Genomic DNA, 19129 nt, shown 5'->3' on the forward strand with positions numbered 1-19129 from the left:
AATAAGAAGTTTGACAGCGAGCTCCTCAACAGTCTTGTAGACGCTACATTTTCCCATCTTGCTTGTTAGGCCGACACTTTTCATTTCAGGCTCCATATTGCTATACAAAAAATACTTCCTTATACGGTTATATCTTGAAAGTATGGTCCACGAATTCAGGAATACCCGTATAATTTCTCTACAATTTTGAGCTTTCACTAATTAGACTAAAATGTTATAACCAACCGTCTTTGATATTTGTATATGACCAAGGTAATGCCTCCTGTGATTAAAGTCCTACATTGTACTAATCTTCAAATTCAGAAAGTAATATATTATATAAAAATTGTTAAGTCAATTCCTACTTAAGTCAAAACCAAAAATTTAGTTACTTTTTATTAAATAATTACAATTAATATGAATATGTATATACATATTACAGAATTACAATATTCAGTGGCATAACTTTTTTTTAATTGAATTCCTACTTATTTTCTTATATAAGTCATATTATTTATGATCGGGTGTTGCGCCAACCTCAGAGCTTGGCGACCATTTGGCGGCATAACGACGGATTTGGCGACCGAATAGAAATTACTGGACAAATTTAATTAATATTTGGAAAAAAAAAAACTTCATTAACATCAAGTGTCATCTATTACAAGTTTAAAAAATGTATTTTACTAATGATTGAACATTTGAACAAGAGATTATATATATAGGGAGAGTGTGAACTAATAGCAGGAATTGAAAAAAAAAAATAAAAAAAAAAATAAAAAAAAAAAAAAAATAAAGGCATAATGCAAAAATAGTTTATTTAAGATGAAGTTTCGAAATTCTTTCTAACATAAGAAGAATTCTTCCTAGGTTTTATAAAAACATTACAATAACTGTCCTCAAATAAGATTAAATTTAGATGGAGTTATTTTTAAAGCCAAATTAAATTACATAAACCTCAAGATAAAAATTTATAAAAGTTGGCAAAAGAGCCATTGAGGGCTTCTTAAATTCTATATGACCTTCGATTCTATACAGGGGCATAATCTGAACTTTTCTTTTATAATTCCAATTTCTGTAAGGAAAGAGTTTAAGAAGCCCTACTAACTAATCTAAAGTAACAATAAAAAAGAAATTAAACAAGATGCAATAAAAGCCAATTTCCATTCATGGATTTAGAAACTAGAGATTAGATAAATTTATAACAAAGTGTCATATTTAACTTTTATTTATAGATTCTGATGTTAGAAGAAAAAAAGGCCTAGTCATTCAAATGGGAAAAAGAAAGCAATGTTCACTTTATTTGTTGGTATTTACAATAAGTTATGTAAAAGCACACGCTTTCAAAGTATTTAATACCATTTAATTCAAAATTATACATCATGCAGCGATATTTACAAAAGTATACAGCAATAAGACATACAAATGCATTCACTAAGAACATAATTCAAGTAAAATTTGTCTACATATACATAAACTTCCCCCTAAAATTTATAGCCATAGTCTAATTTGAGTCCAGTTAATATAATGTATTTATAAAATGCAAGACACACACACTAATTTTTGACTGAACTAGCTAACTCGAGCACCAAAGGAGACTTCAGCTGAGGGAGAGTACTAACTTTGAACAATTTGCTACTTGAATATTTCATACGAATTGCCTGCAAGAAATAAAAATATTTTAGCAATATCAAAAGTATCTGCATTCAAAACTGATGTTGTAATCTTTGCTTTTTAATTTGGTATATTCATAGCCAACTGAAATTTTAAAGGGCATCAAAATAAAAACATTAATATTCTTATAATTTTAGCATTTACATTTCCATAATTGTTTTCCAAGATATTAGAAACTACAAAACAGCACTCGTGTAAATAAAGCTATTCTCGTAAATTTAAGTCTTCAAATTAGATCCGTTTTCACTAATTCAGTTAGGACCTATTGTGCAGATTTTACAAAAACTTTAAGTAGAACTATTTCAAAGTAAACATTTAAATGTAGGACCTTAAAATAAGCAAAAGTGAAAAGCAGATTAAAAATACTCTCATAAAAGTTTGAAGAGAAACTATAAATTATAGCCATGATTTGATTGCAATATAATGCCGATTTAATTAACAAATCAGTTCACTAAAGTTCAAATTAAAACCCAGTAAAAATCTTACCTGAAGTTTTGATGTTTCAGATTCTTTTAAAATTTTACACAATTTTTTGGCAATAGGCAGAATTTCATTTTCAGAATAACCACTATAAAAGGCTAAAGTTTCAGACCAAGGGCTATCAGCTAATAACTTCAGTGATAAATAAAGAGAGGCTGCCGCTAATGCAGAAGGTAAATAATGTGCCATATCGTAATCTGGAAGAGTCAGCTCCATAAGAAATTTAGCTAAACCATGGACAGTGGCATCGACCTAAGAAGAAAGCAAAGTGAATTAATGTTGCACTTCAGAACAAAAATTCACAGATGAATATAAAAACGCAACTTACATTTCCAGCTTTGGAGTTACGTCTCAGGAAATGCAATGGAAGAGGCTTGCTCAAATTGAAATCTAGACTTTTTAATATAACTTTCTCCATTTTTAAAATATCAGATTTCAAATATGTACTATCAGTGATGTACACGAAGTCGCTTATATCAGGAGCATACATTTCTTCATACTTGGAAGCAATGAACATTGCAGTTACTCCTGCGCACTGAAGTTGCGATCTTTTTACCTTTTCAGCCTAAATAATAATAATAAAAAAAAAATCATAAAGTTATCATCCATTATAAAAACAAGTTCATGAACCAACGTTTTTAATGAAAACATTCAAGAATTATTTGCTTGCTTTAATAATCCAGAAAGTTACCATGAGAATCAGATTGCAATTTAAATCAATTCAGGGTATAAACATGAGCACATATGCTTATAATGCATTCTTGGTGCCACTAAAAGTTTAAAATTCTCATTTATTATAGTACATAGTTGTATAGGTTTTGTAATATATAGACATTTCATACTTCTGCATGCCCTTTAATAGTTTGTTTGCTATGTTTACTTCGGAAATATCAATGTATTGTTTCTAATGGCTCTTACCTAGACAAGTCCACCGATTTTAAGTCAATTGTAATTTTAAGCCAAGGGTATGTCTCGTGTTTTTTCAGTAGCGTCATCTAGGGCCAAGAGAACAACTTAGCTACACATATATTACAACTTTTTTTCATTCAGACAATTCATTTACTCATCTACAGATCGCAATTTAAACCTGAATCGAAGAACGATTACCCTAGATCCAGTACTCCAGTGATATTCCTCTCAACATTAAGGACTTTGTGACCACAATAGATTTGTACGCGCCTCAACCAACCACCGGTATGAACTCGCAACCCAAGGGACACACCCTACCAACCTGGCTATCCTGCCCTTCAATGTCCGATTATACCAAAATTCTTAGTTTTATAAACTTTAAAAATAAAGAATTGTTACTAAAAAGATAGTTGATGGATTGAATTATCTAAATAAACTATTTAATTCTCTTTAAAATATATCCTTGGTAAAACTTGAATTAAACAAGACAACATCTCAAAATGGATGTTTAAATAAAAAATAAACATGTCATAATCTAAATAGTATTTAAGTTGCCTATCTAAATTGCTACATTTACATTTATGAAATTAATCCCTGAAATTGAAGAACAAAATTAATAAAAAGAACTATATTTTAACAAATCCCGAATACAGGCTATATCTATACCTTAAATATTAGGAAATATATGGAAACTAGGAAACTTAGGAAATATAAGAATATAATTTGCCAAAGAAAAAATTTAAAAAAGTTTCAAACCTGCAGAAACCTGTCAACAATAGAAATTGTCATATACAAAGTCTCTTGCAGTAGCTGGAAACGAAGATGAACTTGAACAAGCCAGTCTATCAATACTGCTCGCATTTTCCCTGTGATTTCTGGCTGTATGTCAAGATGGCGCATTCTGATAGGAAAATGAACCTAAGAAGTCAAAGATGATATTACTCTTTAAAGAGATTTTAAATATAGGGATTTTAATCTTTATGTTATCGAAACATGATCTAATATATCTACGATGTATTTTAATTACTCCATTAAAAAATATTAAACAAGAAGTAATAAATTGAAAGACAGCTTCTTACTAAATCATTCGAGATTTAAGAATAAAATTCTAAAAAAGGTAGATGTAAAATATAGTATCTTTATTTTACCTTAAATACAGATATACAATTCAAAAATATACTTATAAAAATGAACAGCAGGCTATTTTATTCTTTAAGATAGCCAATATCTAATTTAAATACTATACATCCATAATAAAAATGAAAGTATGTTGTAATAAATATTTTCTTTGATTAGCAAAATATTAAGTCCTACCAATAATATTTAAAGAAGTTTACCCAAGAAAAGCACCTGTAAAATTTCAATTGACAATTCCTAATAATTAAGAAAAATTTGTGAATAGTGAATGTACAAGTGACCTTTTATTTTTAGTTTCTTTTAAAATAAACGGAATATTCTAAAAAGATAAAACACTTTCCTTCAAAATTATAATGAAAAGGCATTAAAATGAATTAAAGAATACAAAATTGTTATTTTCTAAAGCTGATAATTTTTAGAAAATGATACTAATAAATAATTTTTATTTCTAATTAATTTTCTTTCATAAACAAAGTAAAAATTAAGCATAAAGGCTTTAACTTTGAAATTAACAACATAAATCCTGATAAAAATAGTCAAAATTAAGGACTGATGACATGCTATTTCTTTTTTCAATAAAGAAGTTAAAAAAATGAAAATTCCAAGTATTTACTTTTTTTTACTCCCAGAACTAAATAGTCTATAAACCAACTCGAGATTTTTTTTAACAATATACTCCAAGCTGGTCAAGACCCTAATCAAAATTATTCTAATGTGTTGTCAAAATTACCCAGAGTCGTATCATAAGAGCCATTAAGATATATAGTCTTAATCTGAAGTGGTAAAATGTATTCAAGATTAAATCATTTAAGAACAAATATGCTTTCTAGTTCATGGAGAATTTATTTTAAAAATCTATTTTACTTATATACAAGATTCCTATATTAGGCAATGCATAACAAGATTATATTAATTTTAGGTTTGGAATATAAACAGAAATAAAATCTAGTAATTTTATAAGAAATTTATAATATTCCAATAAGGATATGAAAAACGTAAAGCAATGAAAGAATGCCTTCCAAACAATTATGGCTAGTTTCTCCCTTATATTTTATATTAAATTTAAGAAACTAAAAAGTCAAGTTACTTTTACATGCAAAATGATGAATATGCAGCAACTGAATACGTTTTTTTATATTATCCTTAAATCAAGTCAATTAAAAACTAAATAGATTAATAAATTAAATATTACTTTATTATAATAAAAACAAAATAGTTGAAGCAAAATTGTTCATTTAAACCATTTTATTCAACTTAACATTATACAAATATCAAAAAGGTAGGTATTTGCCAGCCTAAAAATAATTCCAAAATTTAACTACAAGACAAATAAATTGCCTATTAACTAGGCACATTAGTTTTATTAGCATATTTTTAATATACAGGACATTAAAAAGTCACATAAAAAAGACAATTTTATGCAATCATTCTTTTAAGATAAATTAAATGAAAAGAATAAAAATGTATATTAATACTTAATACCAAGAAAGAAAAAATACTGATTGTAGATCCATAAAATACCATCATAAAAGTTTCAATGTTTACAAGATACCGTTTTTATAAACTTAAATGAAATTATTAATATCATTAAAAAGATACTTAATAGTATTTCTATTTTAGAATGCCTGATATTAAATCTATAAAAACCTTTAAATTCAACATATGAAAAGGCAATAGAATTGAATTTCAAGTCAATAAGATTGGGTTTTTATAAATACATTCAAGGCCTGAATAAGAGATTTTTAAAAAGTCATTTTGTAAATCTTTTAATAAATCCATTTTAGATACAAGTAAGAATGTATACAGATTAAATAAAAAAAAGCAATAACATTTATTAGAATTTTACGACTATATAATTTTTATTAATCTAATAAGAATAAATGCCAACCTTTTTTTTTTTTTTTTACTTACTTCTAGTTTTCTCATGTAAGTATAGATATCATTAATATAACAGCTGACAAGCTGAGGATTTTCTCCATCATCAGCATCTATATTTTCTACATTATCGGGTATTCGAACAGTAGGAAGAGATTCCAATACAGGGAGGCTTTCCTGAAGCTCTTTTACATCTTCAAGAATCTAAATATTTTAAATAAAAGTTATATAGTGTAAGTTGAAGACCTTTACAAAATATTAGATATTATATAAAATAAATGCTTAAACAAATCCAATTTATATTCAATATAATGGCTAATTTTTGAAGTATAAAATTAAAAATAAAAACTCAAAAACAAACCTGAAAATTCTTATCTAAACTAGATAAAAAAATTTAAAATAATCAGATTTTTTTTTTTTAAGCCTTCTTTTTCGTCTTTATGTCAAATACCTGAAATCTTCAAAAAGATATTTTTTAAGCCTATTGTATAATTTTAAAGGACTTCATATTTAGATTTTTTTAAACCCATTTATATTATTTGTAAGTTCTAGTGCAGATTTAAGTGCCCCTTCAATTGGTGACAAATCTCAGCAATGAAGTACTACTTCCGGTTTCCATACTGTTTCGTTTTTATTGATGTTATTGTTAGATTATCAACATAAAATAACCGATCTTGGCATTAAAAAAAAAAAAAAACCAAGGTACATTCAATTGTAAACTTTTAACTATTTGTAAATAATCAAGTAATAATAGAATTTTGTTACAAGATATATTTTTGAATAACAAAAATCAAAACCAAGTTTAAATAAAAACATTAAAATGTAAGGAAATTTTATCTTCAAGGAGGGGATTGGGAATGATTTAATAAAAAAGTTTCAATGTATTTTTAGAATAAAAAAAAATTATAAATTCATAACTAAATAACATACATATGGAGTTAAAACTTATTAAATCAATTCAGAGTATTAAAATATTTAGCCAACAAGAATTCATAACAAAATTCTAAAACTGGTACATCAGGCAGCAAGTAAAAAAGAAAAAAACAGTCATAAAATATTATTCTTAAGCAACAATATATGAAGATTAAGTCTACAAACCCACGAAAAAAAAAAAAAAAAGATTTAAGTAATGGATTTAAGCATAAATTTTATACTTGCAATACTCCCCCCCCCCAAGATGAAAAATAAATCATGTCTTAAAAATATCAGTTTATATTTGTAGATAACTAGAAAAGAAAACTATAGAAAAGCTCTCAAATAGAAGGAAGGCCTTTTCAAAGTAATTTGATGAAGATCATGTTAGAAAGAAAATTTTGAGTATGGAATAAAAAAAAAATAAAAAAATTTACCTCTTTTTGCTTTATTTTAGCTGGCACTTTAACAAGCTTGGAAGTAACATTTTCTTTAGCTGAAGCAATCTGAGCTTTACTCCTAAATGAAGCCTGCAAAAATAAGAATAAAAATAACAATTACACAACTTAAAATATTTTTACTTGATGAACATTTAGGTCTAAGAATTTACAAACCATGCAAGATTTAATACTATGTTTGTTACAACGAACATAGTGCAGTTGAATAGAATCTATCAAATTCTCAAAAACAAAGCGTCAACTTAACATTATGACAGTTCTTTTATTAAAAATAATTATGGCATTTATATACAACATGAAACTAACGATTCTAATAAATAAAAATTGTTGCGTAGAATTATCTTACGGCTCTCAAAAATATGAAAAGATGTTCGTTACCTTAACTGGAACATTTCCGACTCTGTTTTCTAAACCTCTTAACGGCTTTCGAACAACAGCATTTCGCAATGGTCTTTTAACGCCAACATTTTGGTTTTCCTGATTTCTGAGAGTTTCCTGAAAGAATAACAAGTTTATTTTGTATATTTTATACATAGAAGCTTCGTTAAGACTCGTATCTTACCAATTATAGTTTAATGACATTATTCTATCTAATAATAATGCTAAAAGGAAACAAAATAATATAAAAATGTTGCTGTTTTTATACCATTTCTAAGCAAATTATATAACACTTAATTGAATCATTCACAAATAACTCGATAAAAATGATACGATTCTATTGATGAAATTTCAAAATTCCCAGCAAATTCGGGCGTGCAGGAATGCCACAGTTATTTTTAAAGTTCAAGAGCTTGCCGCTGATTGGTTAGTAAAAATTTGATTAATAATTTTATTAGTAAATTCAGTAATTATTCTATATTAAAGATTAAATTCTTTATACTTTATTAAAAGGCAAATTTTTCTTTTTTTATAACTTAATTATTTCAATTTTCAAGGAAGTTCAATTTTTTAAATTTTTTTTATAAATTTGATATTAAATAGAATATTTTGATGCTTTAGATTAAAATATAATATTTTTTGAAAATTGTCAGTAAAATTTTTCTAACCGTTTCCTATAGTTCTTTATTTATGCCAAATCATTTCATATTACAAATACAAACGGAGTATCACATGATAAGAAGTGAAGTTTCTTTATTTACGTAAAGAACATTGCGTATTTGTAGTTGTAGGATTATGCTATGTAAACAATCTGGTTTCTCAATTCTTCTTTTGGTTATTCCTTTTATTTTGTTTTAGCTAATATTGTAAGATAAACGAATGTGGTATTTAATTTGGATGGATATTTTCGCTCCTTTCGTTTTTTTCATAATTTATTCTATTTTGCCATGCCATACGGTAGCCTATGACAACAAAGTTTCGAGTTTTCAATCTCACCACGATGATTCATCCGCCAAGTCTATTCCTCTTTTTAAAAGAGAAGTTGATGGCAATTCAAGTCAAACACAGAATTTAAATGCTTCAGATAACAAGACTGTTGTTGTAGATTTATTAAATAATCGAACATTTCCTCAAATAAAACGACCAATTACAAATGGGGAAGTAAATGTCACTCATAGCTTACCGGCATGGATGGATACTATAAACAGTGGAGCACTCCAGAGAACGGGTTTTGTTGCTTTGGCTTTCATGTTAATTATTGTCATCATTTTTGTCGTCAGAGGCATAAGGTTTGTTGTTGTATTTTTTTTTTTTTTCTTTCAGAATGTGTGTGGTTAAATCTTAATTCGCAAACTTATTTATTTCTTGAAAAGCTTCCGTTAGCCAAAATATGCATAAATCGATATCTTCTCGTTAAGGGAAAAAAAAGATTCGTTCATAAAGTTGATTTATGTTATCTTTAATTCTAAAGGATTATTTAATTCTCATAAGTATTTATTTGTTAATTTCTGAACACAAAATCAACATCTATACAGTCTATTAAAAAAAATTATCAAAACTCTAAGCATATCAAATAAATTTTTAATACTGAGCTGACTGTGACAATAAGTATATTGTTATATTTTAAAAGGATTCTTTTTTTTTCCCCTTTTCTTTTGAAAAATAATTTTATTGTGTAATATATTAAGGAGTATTTTTGTTTGTCTTAACATCACCGAGTTTACTATTATGTTAGTGCTCATATTAATTGCTGAAGTTTGGTAATGAAAATTAGTGCTAATATGTGGCAGATACTAACATGATGCTTCAGTAACTGAATTAAATTTAATAAGGAAGTAAAGTCTGAAGAATAATTATTGACTTCTCTCTAATATGTGAAATTTTATATTATGTATTTGTACATAATAATGAAACCATGTTGCTTTAAAAGAAAAGGAAATTTGATTCTAATTTAATCCTTCAACCATCTGGAATACTGAAAGTCTTCCCAACAAGATTCTGCAATAATGGCTGGAATGTAAAAAAATCATTCTTTCTGCGTTCAAGCATTATAATTTTAGGGAGACTCAGATGCTAAAAATTCATCTGTAAATGAGTCAATACTTCTAAAAATTGTAAGAATGTTATAAAAGCAGTTTTCAGCCCTCTTGAGTAATTTAAAATCTTTTCATTATACTGATAGATTATTTTCTTACTTGCATAGTAGAGATATTGATTTTGTGCTGTTTGCTTTTTCTTGTTTCAAGATTCAATGTTCTGAAATGAGATTTGACTATTTATAATTTTTTTTTTATTTGTGTTAATATAATTAAAACGTTTTGTGTAATACCTTTGATACAAAGGGCTAACTGCATTTTACGTTAAGAAAAATACTCCTTATAATATCAAAAACATGACTACAGGAATATGTGTACTGATTTGAAAGACCAGCTTCTGTTGTCTTCCAAATTTTATTAAGTGCATGTTTTAGCTTGATAATATTCTTAGGCTATATTAACTTTCTATAATGTGCATTATGTAAACGCAATTAAAATCATTCTACAGAAAAGACTGTTGGAACTAAATCAATCAAATTTGGTATGTACTTCTTCATACTTCTTGTAAGGTTGTAAATGCTCACTCAGAAAAGATTTTTCAAAATTTAAGATAGATATTTTAATTAAAAATTAATAAAAATTTTAATACTTCCTCAATAACCTAAGACCATATTATCACACAAACACTGCTTTATATTATTTAGACTCAAATAAATTTATTGATTCATTAAATCTTTTATTTGCATATTTATGCCTGTGTTTTAGATCAATTGAAAAAAATAAAAATAAAAAACTTTTTTGTTGTATATTAACTTTAAAGCAGAATTTTCTCTATTTTCAATAATCTATTATTTTGATCTATTATTTGATTAACTTTTTTCTTGATATTTAATAAGTATTAAGAATGTGCTAATGCTCAATATGGGGAAACATTCCTATAAACATAAATTATTTTGTTTTGAAAAGGAAAAACACTGATTCCTCCACTTGAAGGATAATATGATAATGCTTTTTAACTAAATTCTTTCTATAAATTACATGATGAAAAATTTTAATGTAGAGATTAGTGCAATCTAGCCAAATAAAAAATACATTTAAAACACTTTCATGCTGTAATATTTCAGAGTAAAGGTTCAAAACTTTTTAATGTTTTAATTCAAACTTTGTGAAGCATGGATATTGTTCATTAACTGTAATAGACTCTAAAATATCTTGCAGATATAAGGTCAGATAAATGTAGGATTTACAAAATACCAATTATTTAAAATATCTCTTCAAAATGCATTAGAATTTTAAAAAATAAAGGAATTGTATTTTAATCATTTTGCTGATTTTGTATTTATAATTAATAAATTTCAAGTAACTGAATTTTCTTTACACTCAATCAGTATAACAATTAAAACATACATGAATGTCAAAAGTTTACTTAGACAAAGAAATAGAAGAAATATGATTGAAATTTCTGTAAAAGTGGAATAAAATTTTGTTGTATGTTCTTTTGAAATATTACTATCAGTACACTTTATTTAGTTTGAAGAAATGTACTGAAATTGAACCAATCATTATTTATCTTCTAATTATTTTTCTATAATCAAAAGAGTTTTTCAAGGAATTGTACTAGATGCTTCAACAGGTTTCATACAAAGTTTAAAAGCAAGCAATCTATGCTAAAACAAGTCAGTTTACATTGAAACATATATATTGAAGAATCATACATAAGTACACTTAATAAAAGTGTAAATGTCGTTTTTAAAAAAAGATTTATTTAACTATATTCTTATAATATTAGAGAAAGTGTTAAAACATGAATGTTCAGCAACTCTAAATATTAATAATAAAAAAATAAATATCACATATTCTAAATTTTAAAAGATTTCCTTCAGTTTGAATGCACAAATCCCTTTCCATTATTAGCCCCATACACTAAATACTTGTCTTTCATTTAATCATTTTTGTATAATATCAACTTGCTCTCATTACAGCTTTGACTAGAGTCAGCCCTTCTTGCCCAATTCATTTTCAGCCTGACAGTTGCCTCTAGAAATGTATTCATAAATATTTCTATACAAAATTAACTTATAGTATACTTTACTTAATTTAAAATTTGCTGGAATCCTATCATATTACTTTGTGTATGATTTAGCTCTTTCAAACTAATTGCTCTAAATGAAATTTCTTGGCTCTTTGAAGATTAAAGATCTTGTTAATAGGATTTAATTTTAAGGGCTTAGAAAGACAGTGTAATAAATTTCTATGGTGAAGGAATAATTTCTTCCATTGTATGTTTATGACACTCATCTGTAGCTGTGTATGCATTATTGAATTTGGTGCTGGTTTTGATCCTAATTTATCTTTTTTTTTCCCATGATAAACATTATTGATGTTTATCTTGCATATTAGTGCCCTTCTTTCTAATATTTAAGATCTATTTCTGTACAATTTTTGAACATAAATATTTTTCTGGATTAGTTCATTTAACTTTGTTATTTTAGAATATCGGTTAAGAGTAATTTATACAGAATTGCATTTTGCACCTCTAAATTATTTTGCAGTAAATCATTTGCATTATAAAGTAATCTATATATGAAATTTAATATAAAAATTTCTATAATATGAATACAGGAAAGTTAACCCAGATTATTTTTCTCTTTGAATGAATTTTATTTGAAACATTTTAACTTGAAATTTACTAAATTATGCAAAGTTATATATATGTTAGCATCAGTTCCTTTTTCATCTTTACATAATTTGATAATTATAATAAGATGTATTTTGTATAAATATATTTTGTTTAGGTATTAATATTTCTGTATCAAAACTTGTGAAAAAAAATTAAACAAAGCATTAAAAACTTCCAGGAAATTTTCTTCTGAGTAACTATAAATTATAAAAAATAAATAAATAAAAAAAATAGAAATGTATATACACATTTTAAATCATTCAATGGCATTGAAATCATTGCTATTTACTAGGTGGTATTTTGCCATATTTTATCTCCATGTGTGTGTGTTGGTTGGGTGGTTAGTTATGATTCTTTTCCCCCTACCAAGAAATAGAATATATATATAACATTTTCATTAAATTTGTAGATATTTCTCTCTCTTTTTTTTTTTTATTAAAGAAACGGTGACTATTAAAATTTTATTGATGATCTTTTTTTTTTTTATTCCATTATTTTTTAGACTTCGTCATAAGAAGAGTAAAAGTCGCAAATATGGTATTATTACATCTACAGATATGGAAATGGAACCCTTAGATAAAGATGATGATGATGAAGAGGAGACGACACTGTTTGATGCTCAACACAAGTATTCACTACAGTGAATAAGAAAATTTCAGTTATTTTTTTGATTGATAGATTTTTCTATTTAAAAATGTGCCTGTCCCCTTTTAAACAAAAATTTTAAGTTTATTCTAATTTAGTATCTAAAGGATAGAAATGAAAAAAAGATTGTATTATTAAATATTTGAACCTTTTTTTTTTAAATTTTTAATGAAATTCATATGCTCAAAAATAGATGTTGATGATAAATATGATCTTAAGTAGCAGTAATTTCATATTCTGTATGATCTTACTTTAATATTATTCTTCATATGTAAATTTCTGTAAAACTTACTTATAATTTATTTATATTCAGAAATCTATGCATTCCATACTGAGTAATTTAAACAGTATTTTTCAATTGATATTTCTGTAACATGTCTATGTATATTTGCACAAGTACAAAATTCACATATTGTAATAAGGAAACATATATGTTAGAATATTAAGTTTGATTTTATTTTTTTAAGACTTGTTATTGATTTCTTGAGAACTATCTTAAGAAAACATTTATAATTTTACATTTTTTTCCCCCTACTTATATTTTTATTTCAACATGTGGAATCTAGTCGTAGTTTTTATTTGCTTACACTGAAATATTATGCCATTTTTACTTTCTTCTTTTGTGTATTTGTGCTTAATTATTATTTATATTGAATTTATTTTAAGAAGAAAATGTTACTATACATGCTGTTTTTATGTATGCACTTATAATTTAGCTTTTTGTGATTTTTGTTAAAAAAAATTTACTTATAGTAAATGTTTGCATATGGATATATTTTTAAAATTAAAGATTATAAATTATTATTGTTCGATACTTTTTAATGTTTTTTCCCTTGTTTGTGTTTTGCTTTCCAATGAAAAATTATTAGATGCCTTCATTTTTTTCTGTGCATATAAGTGTGTATGTTGTAAACTGTTTTTATGAAATACTTGACAAAAGATCTTATTACAGTTTTGAATTTGAAAAATTTTTGATAAAAGCCTTTTATTTAAAATATTAGCTATAAAAATTCCTAAGTTGTTGCTAAAGGTAAATGGTTCATTAAGTTATTAATTTAAAATTATATTTTTTCTCTTTTGAGATATTATGTTTTAAAATTGAACAGGATATGAATTCAAGAAGAAATTTGAATTTTTATTCTGAAATATAATTTTTAGTCATTTACTTAGTTGTTTTGTATTTTTTTGATAATTTTATTCGTTTTGGACTGCCAAAATACTTTTTCAAAGTAAAATTAAAGATTCCATAAATAATATTGTCTTTCCCTTTATATTTTGCTTGTATTTTCAGAATTTGCCATTAAACTGTGATTCTTTCTTCTTTGTTGTTTATAGTCATATAATTAATTCAAGATGAAACTTAAAAATAAATATCATCTTGTTATTCTTGTAATTTTTTTCTATTATAGTTTAGTGATACAAAAAAAAAGTATAAACATACAAATTCGAGAATAATAATTATTTAAAAATCTTAAATATCTTATGTTTTAATGTTTCTACTTAAAAGAACGAACTTATGTAGATTTAAATTATAAATATTTAGCGGAAATTTAAAAAAAAAAATAAAAAAAAATGGTGTTTTTTTTTTGTTTTGTTTTTTTTCATTCTACCATAAAAAATCAAAAGGAATTAAAACATTCTTTCCCTCACATATCTGTAATTTACCCTTTTACTACTGATCCAGTCCAACAAGCCTTGCAAATGTTATGCTGGGCTGTTGGTTTCTTTTTCAAAAAAAGGGTGCAGGATGTGCAAAACAAGTTATCAACAATGATACTTTTGCTTTATCATTTAAAACAGAAACTGACTTCCAGTATAGAATTTGCATGGCTGGTTGGGCTAAATTAACATGAAATGGTTAAATTATTATTAAAATCTGAATGATTATGGACTTAAAAAGTGGTGTTATTGATATAGTTATTTTGAATCTGCAAAAGTTAAATCATATTTATTCTTTGAAGATATATATTTTTCTTCTGCTTCTAAATAGAATATTGGCTTAATAGTTGTATTGGTATATGTATTTTTATGGCCATTTTTGAAAAGCTTCTAGGAAGAGAAAAGTCAAATACTTTAATATGTAAACAATGAATAGCTTATAAAGATTTAAAAATGCTTCATTTTATAAGGTTTTTAAAATAAAAATAAAAAAAACTTTTAGACCTACGTAGATTGACTGGTTTCATTTTAAAATGGTGTAAATAAAACAAAGAAAAAGAAATTTTAATATCCATTTTTTTAGATGAATATTTTTTTCTATTTTCAGTAATTATCTATTGTTATAGTTGTTAATTAATTTTAGAAACAATATTATTAATTTTTTAATGTTGTCTATAAATGTGTATAACAAAGGAAACAAAAGATATTTTTTGATGTTGAATAAAAATAAAAAGTGCATGTTTTTATTTTACCTGCTATTTTGTATAGTTCTAATTCTTGAGAAAAATGATGTATGTAATGTTCTTTTGATAAATAAGCAACGAAGAAGTGAGGCTTTTAAAAGTTATATGTTTAAACTATGACACTGAACTGCCATAGTAAACTCTCAGCACTGATTCCAGAGACAAAAAAGAGATTGTAAGGAAAAGTTTGTATGAATTTTAGAAGGGAGATTTAGCACAAAATATTCAAGTGAGCATTTATTTTATGTGTATGATTTCCACATGATTCTGTAGCTTAATAGTGGACAGATAACGTTACAGAAACATGACCCTGAGAAAGTCATATGTCTATACAATTTTGAAATTAAAGTGTTTTATTAAGTTTAAATGTTAGTGATTTGAAAAACATTAATTAAAAAAAATATTTCTGAATTGAATTTATTACATTCACACACTAGATATTCTGCCTAGTTTTAACTAAAATATTTACCTGGAAAATTATAGGTTTGTTGCTCCTTAATAATGTAAATCTCTTACTGAGAAATTTTGCTTAGTAAAAGATCAATATCCAATCTTTGCAAATAAATAATCCATTCAACAGAAACCTTAATATATATATATATCCTGAAAATCAATTTTTTTTAACACTTCTCTAATGAAATCAAATTTTAATTGCTTAGCAGGAACACAAATTTCTTAAAACCAGAATGAACGTCATTATTCTCAAATGTATATAAACTGTTTCAATCAGTTTATTAAAGAATTCTTGTACCATCACTTGAATTTCTACAATATGTTATTTTTCTCGCTGTAATTGTTTTTGAACTAATCTAATACTATTCAACAAAAAGCTTTTGGGAAATGCATAAAACCTTGAATAAATTGAAGATTCTATTTAAAATTTAATTATTAAAACTAAAACTATGTTGACAAATTTGACTGTTGTTGACTTTTTAAAGAAAAATTGGATATTTAAATTATAAGTTTGAAAATTTAAAAATTTTCATATAGATTGCTATCTATATCATTATTTATAAGAAATTGTATGGCTCTTTTATACTTCTGAATTTTTCATATAGTATAAGTTGCATTTGGTTTAAAAAAAAAAGGTTTGGGGAAGCTTTATCTTTTCTTTTTCTTATCTTTAAATTAATAATAATGAAAGAAATAGAAATATGTTCAGAATTGTCTTTGGAGATTAATACTAATTCTTGAGAATAATTTCATGAATACTAGTATAATGTTATGAAAATATAAAGGAAGATGTCACATAAATTTGAGAATTCAAGGAAAACTAAAAAATTTTCTAGTAAAGAAGTAAACATTATATCTTGTATCTGATTTCACTGAATTGAATTAACTGTAACTATATCACTGGATATTTACTGCAATATAACATTATAATTAATTTAGAATCTTATTAATTCAAAATTTTAAGCCAGAATCAAGAATTGTGATTCAATGAAATAGGAAATTAAAAACATTCCACAATGAAGCATGGTAAATAATGCTTAAATGTATATCATAAAATTAAGTAACTATGTACTGATTTCTGCTTATTATTTTTGCTGAAAATAGAATTTTGGAAATTTAATAAATATATTATAAAGTGATGACTATTGTAATTAACCAAAATTGATGTTCATCATCATGTATTTATTTATACTGGAGATATTTAATAGGAAGTGTTTAAATTTACAAGATTTAAGTATAATTTAGCATTTCTTGAACTAATGCTTATTTCTTGTGAACTTGCCAATCCCCCCCCCCTTGTTTAGAAATGTATTTATAAATTTGTCTTCCATCAATACAATTTTATTGATTAAATCTGCTTATTAAACAAGTGTTTTCCAAGGTGTTATATATTTATGATTTAAAATAAAACTATTTTGTCAATTTTTTTGTGTATTTAGTAATTTCTAAGTATTGATCAACTGAAAAATTTACACTTTTTTAATAAGTAATAAAAAAATATACATGAAAACACACAGTGGTGCAGTGTGGATGTTTAAAAAATCAAGTTTTGCTCAGATTTCCAGTAAATTTTGTTTGTAATTTATTAATGCAAAAGTCCTTCTTTGACTAAACTGTACCATTACATTGTCTAAAATAAGTTTTATTGTAAATGATTAGGAATTTTAAAAAGTTTCAGAAACTATTCAAGTAATAACAGTTCATGTGATATCCAATGTAAAATCAGGCTAAAAAGGACAAAGGAAAATTTGAATTAGAGTGTAAAGCCTAATAGATTTTTAAAATGGGAAAAGTTTATGTAAGGTTTACTAATCAATATTAAGGGTATGACTTAAGATTTTTAAAAATGCACATGAGGCTATGATATTAAAACAGGAGGCAACTGCAATGTCGGCACACAGGAGCTTGTTTACTTGTAGCATGTGTCGTTGCATATAACTAGTACGTTTAATAGGGAAACACATTAAATTCATTGTTTTGATGAATATTCTCCTTTCTGCAACAAATTTAATTGCTAGTATTATTTTGTTTCAGAATTCCATTAAATTTTCTAACTTGAATGAAGATTGCCCTTATTATGCTTTTTTAAAATTGTATAAATTTAAACATTTGGCATAAATTATAAAGCGACAGAAAACAAGGTTGTATTTAATGACACAAAGTTTAAAATTCATGAAAGTTGTATCGAATGGCATTATATTGTCTACAGATTCTAATGATTGGAACTTTAGTAGTTAGAGATAAAAGTTTAATGCTAATAACTGAATTTAAAGGTCTGACTCATCAGTTTCATTAAATGCAACATATTTTATTCTCTTTAATCCTCTAACTGATACATGCCTATATACTTCTGTACTTTTATCATTTATAATAATTAATATTTCAGCCTGAGAGCTAAGCATCACAATTTGGTTCAAAGCCAAAATATTTTGCATAGATTTTATTTTTATCATTTATAATTTAATTGATGGCCTTTTTTAATGTTTGCAGCTTAGCAAAAATTAAATTTTGATTGACATAACTAAATTAAAACTATTATCATAAGAGAGATGAACTAATTGGTTGCAGAAGGCAACTATTTAATTTAATAAAATGATTCCCATACTTTAAAGAGCAGTATTCGTCAAAATTACTTGCATTTATATTTTAGCTTATTGCTGAGTTTCTAAATATATTATTTTAAGGAGAATCATTCTTCTATGAGAAAATAAAGAAACTAAAAATTTTAGTATCTTCACAGTCATTAATTAATCAAATATATCAATACTGATCTTCTCAAAATAACTATATACTTGCAATCAAATAAATGATAATAGATTTAATGCAAAAGATGAGAAAATATATGAATATCCCATGTTTTCAAATATACTAATTCATTAATGATAGCATAAATATCAAAAATTATTTGTGGAAGAATGTAGCTCATGCCAATTGAAATGGAAAAAGCATACACTGTTTATTTTTTTTATTTAATTTGGAAACAAAAAATACCTATATATATATATATTTAAAAATCTAAATAAATTTTATTACAGTTGAAATGGTGTATATAAAAAACAGGAAAAAAACCCCTTCAAAATACAGATTAACTATAAAAATTGTAGAATTGCACAT

At 25.3% G+C, this 19129-nt stretch overlaps 2 protein-coding genes across 2 annotated transcripts; one reads left to right on the top strand and one right to left on the bottom strand.

Annotated features, from left to right (window-relative positions):
- Positions 1-862: 862 nt before the first annotated feature.
- LOC129988256 (G2/mitotic-specific cyclin-B-like) lies at positions 863-8178 on the bottom strand. The gene is made up of 8 exons (XM_056096441.1): positions 8068-8178; positions 7800-7916; positions 7401-7493; positions 6088-6255; positions 3796-3957; positions 2459-2695; positions 2137-2382; positions 863-1637 (listed from the first exon to the last, which is right to left on the bottom strand). The coding sequence occupies exons 1-8, from the start codon at positions 8068-8070 to the stop codon at positions 1533-1535; spliced, it is 1131 nt and encodes a 376-aa protein (XP_055952416.1). The 5' UTR covers positions 8071-8178; the 3' UTR covers positions 863-1532.
- Positions 8179-8570: 392 nt separating this feature from the next.
- On the top strand, positions 8571-14387 carry LOC129989046 (uncharacterized). Its single transcript, XM_056097357.1, has 2 exons — positions 8571-9088; positions 13018-14387. The coding sequence occupies exons 1-2, from the start codon at positions 8679-8681 to the stop codon at positions 13157-13159; spliced, it is 552 nt and encodes a 183-aa protein (XP_055953332.1). The 5' UTR covers positions 8571-8678; the 3' UTR covers positions 13160-14387.
- Positions 14388-19129: the final 4742 nt, after the last annotated feature.

The sequence above is a fragment of the Argiope bruennichi genome, chromosome 10 (assembly GCF_947563725.1).
Source record: "Argiope bruennichi chromosome 10, qqArgBrue1.1, whole genome shotgun sequence".
NCBI lineage: Eukaryota > Metazoa > Arthropoda > Arachnida > Araneae > Araneidae > Argiope > Argiope bruennichi.

Bases quoted from the DNA above. Each gene is read 5' to 3' on its own strand.
- LOC129988256 (XM_056096441.1), bottom strand. The intron at 7,494-7,799 runs GTAACGAACATC...TTATTTTTGCAG, and splicing joins TCGGAAATGTTCCAGTTAAG to GCTTCATTTAGGAGTAAAGC. The intron at 3,958-6,087 runs GTAAGTAAAAAA...TTGACTTCTTAG, and splicing joins CTTACATGAGAAAACTAGAA to GTTCATTTTCCTATCAGAAT.
- LOC129989046 (XM_056097357.1), top strand. From the start codon at position 8,679: ATGTGGTATTTAATTTGGATGGATATTTTCGCTCCTTTCGTTTTTTTC. The intron at 9,089-13,017 runs GTTTGTTGTTGT...ATTATTTTTTAG, and splicing joins TTTGTCGTCAGAGGCATAAG to ACTTCGTCATAAGAAGAGTA.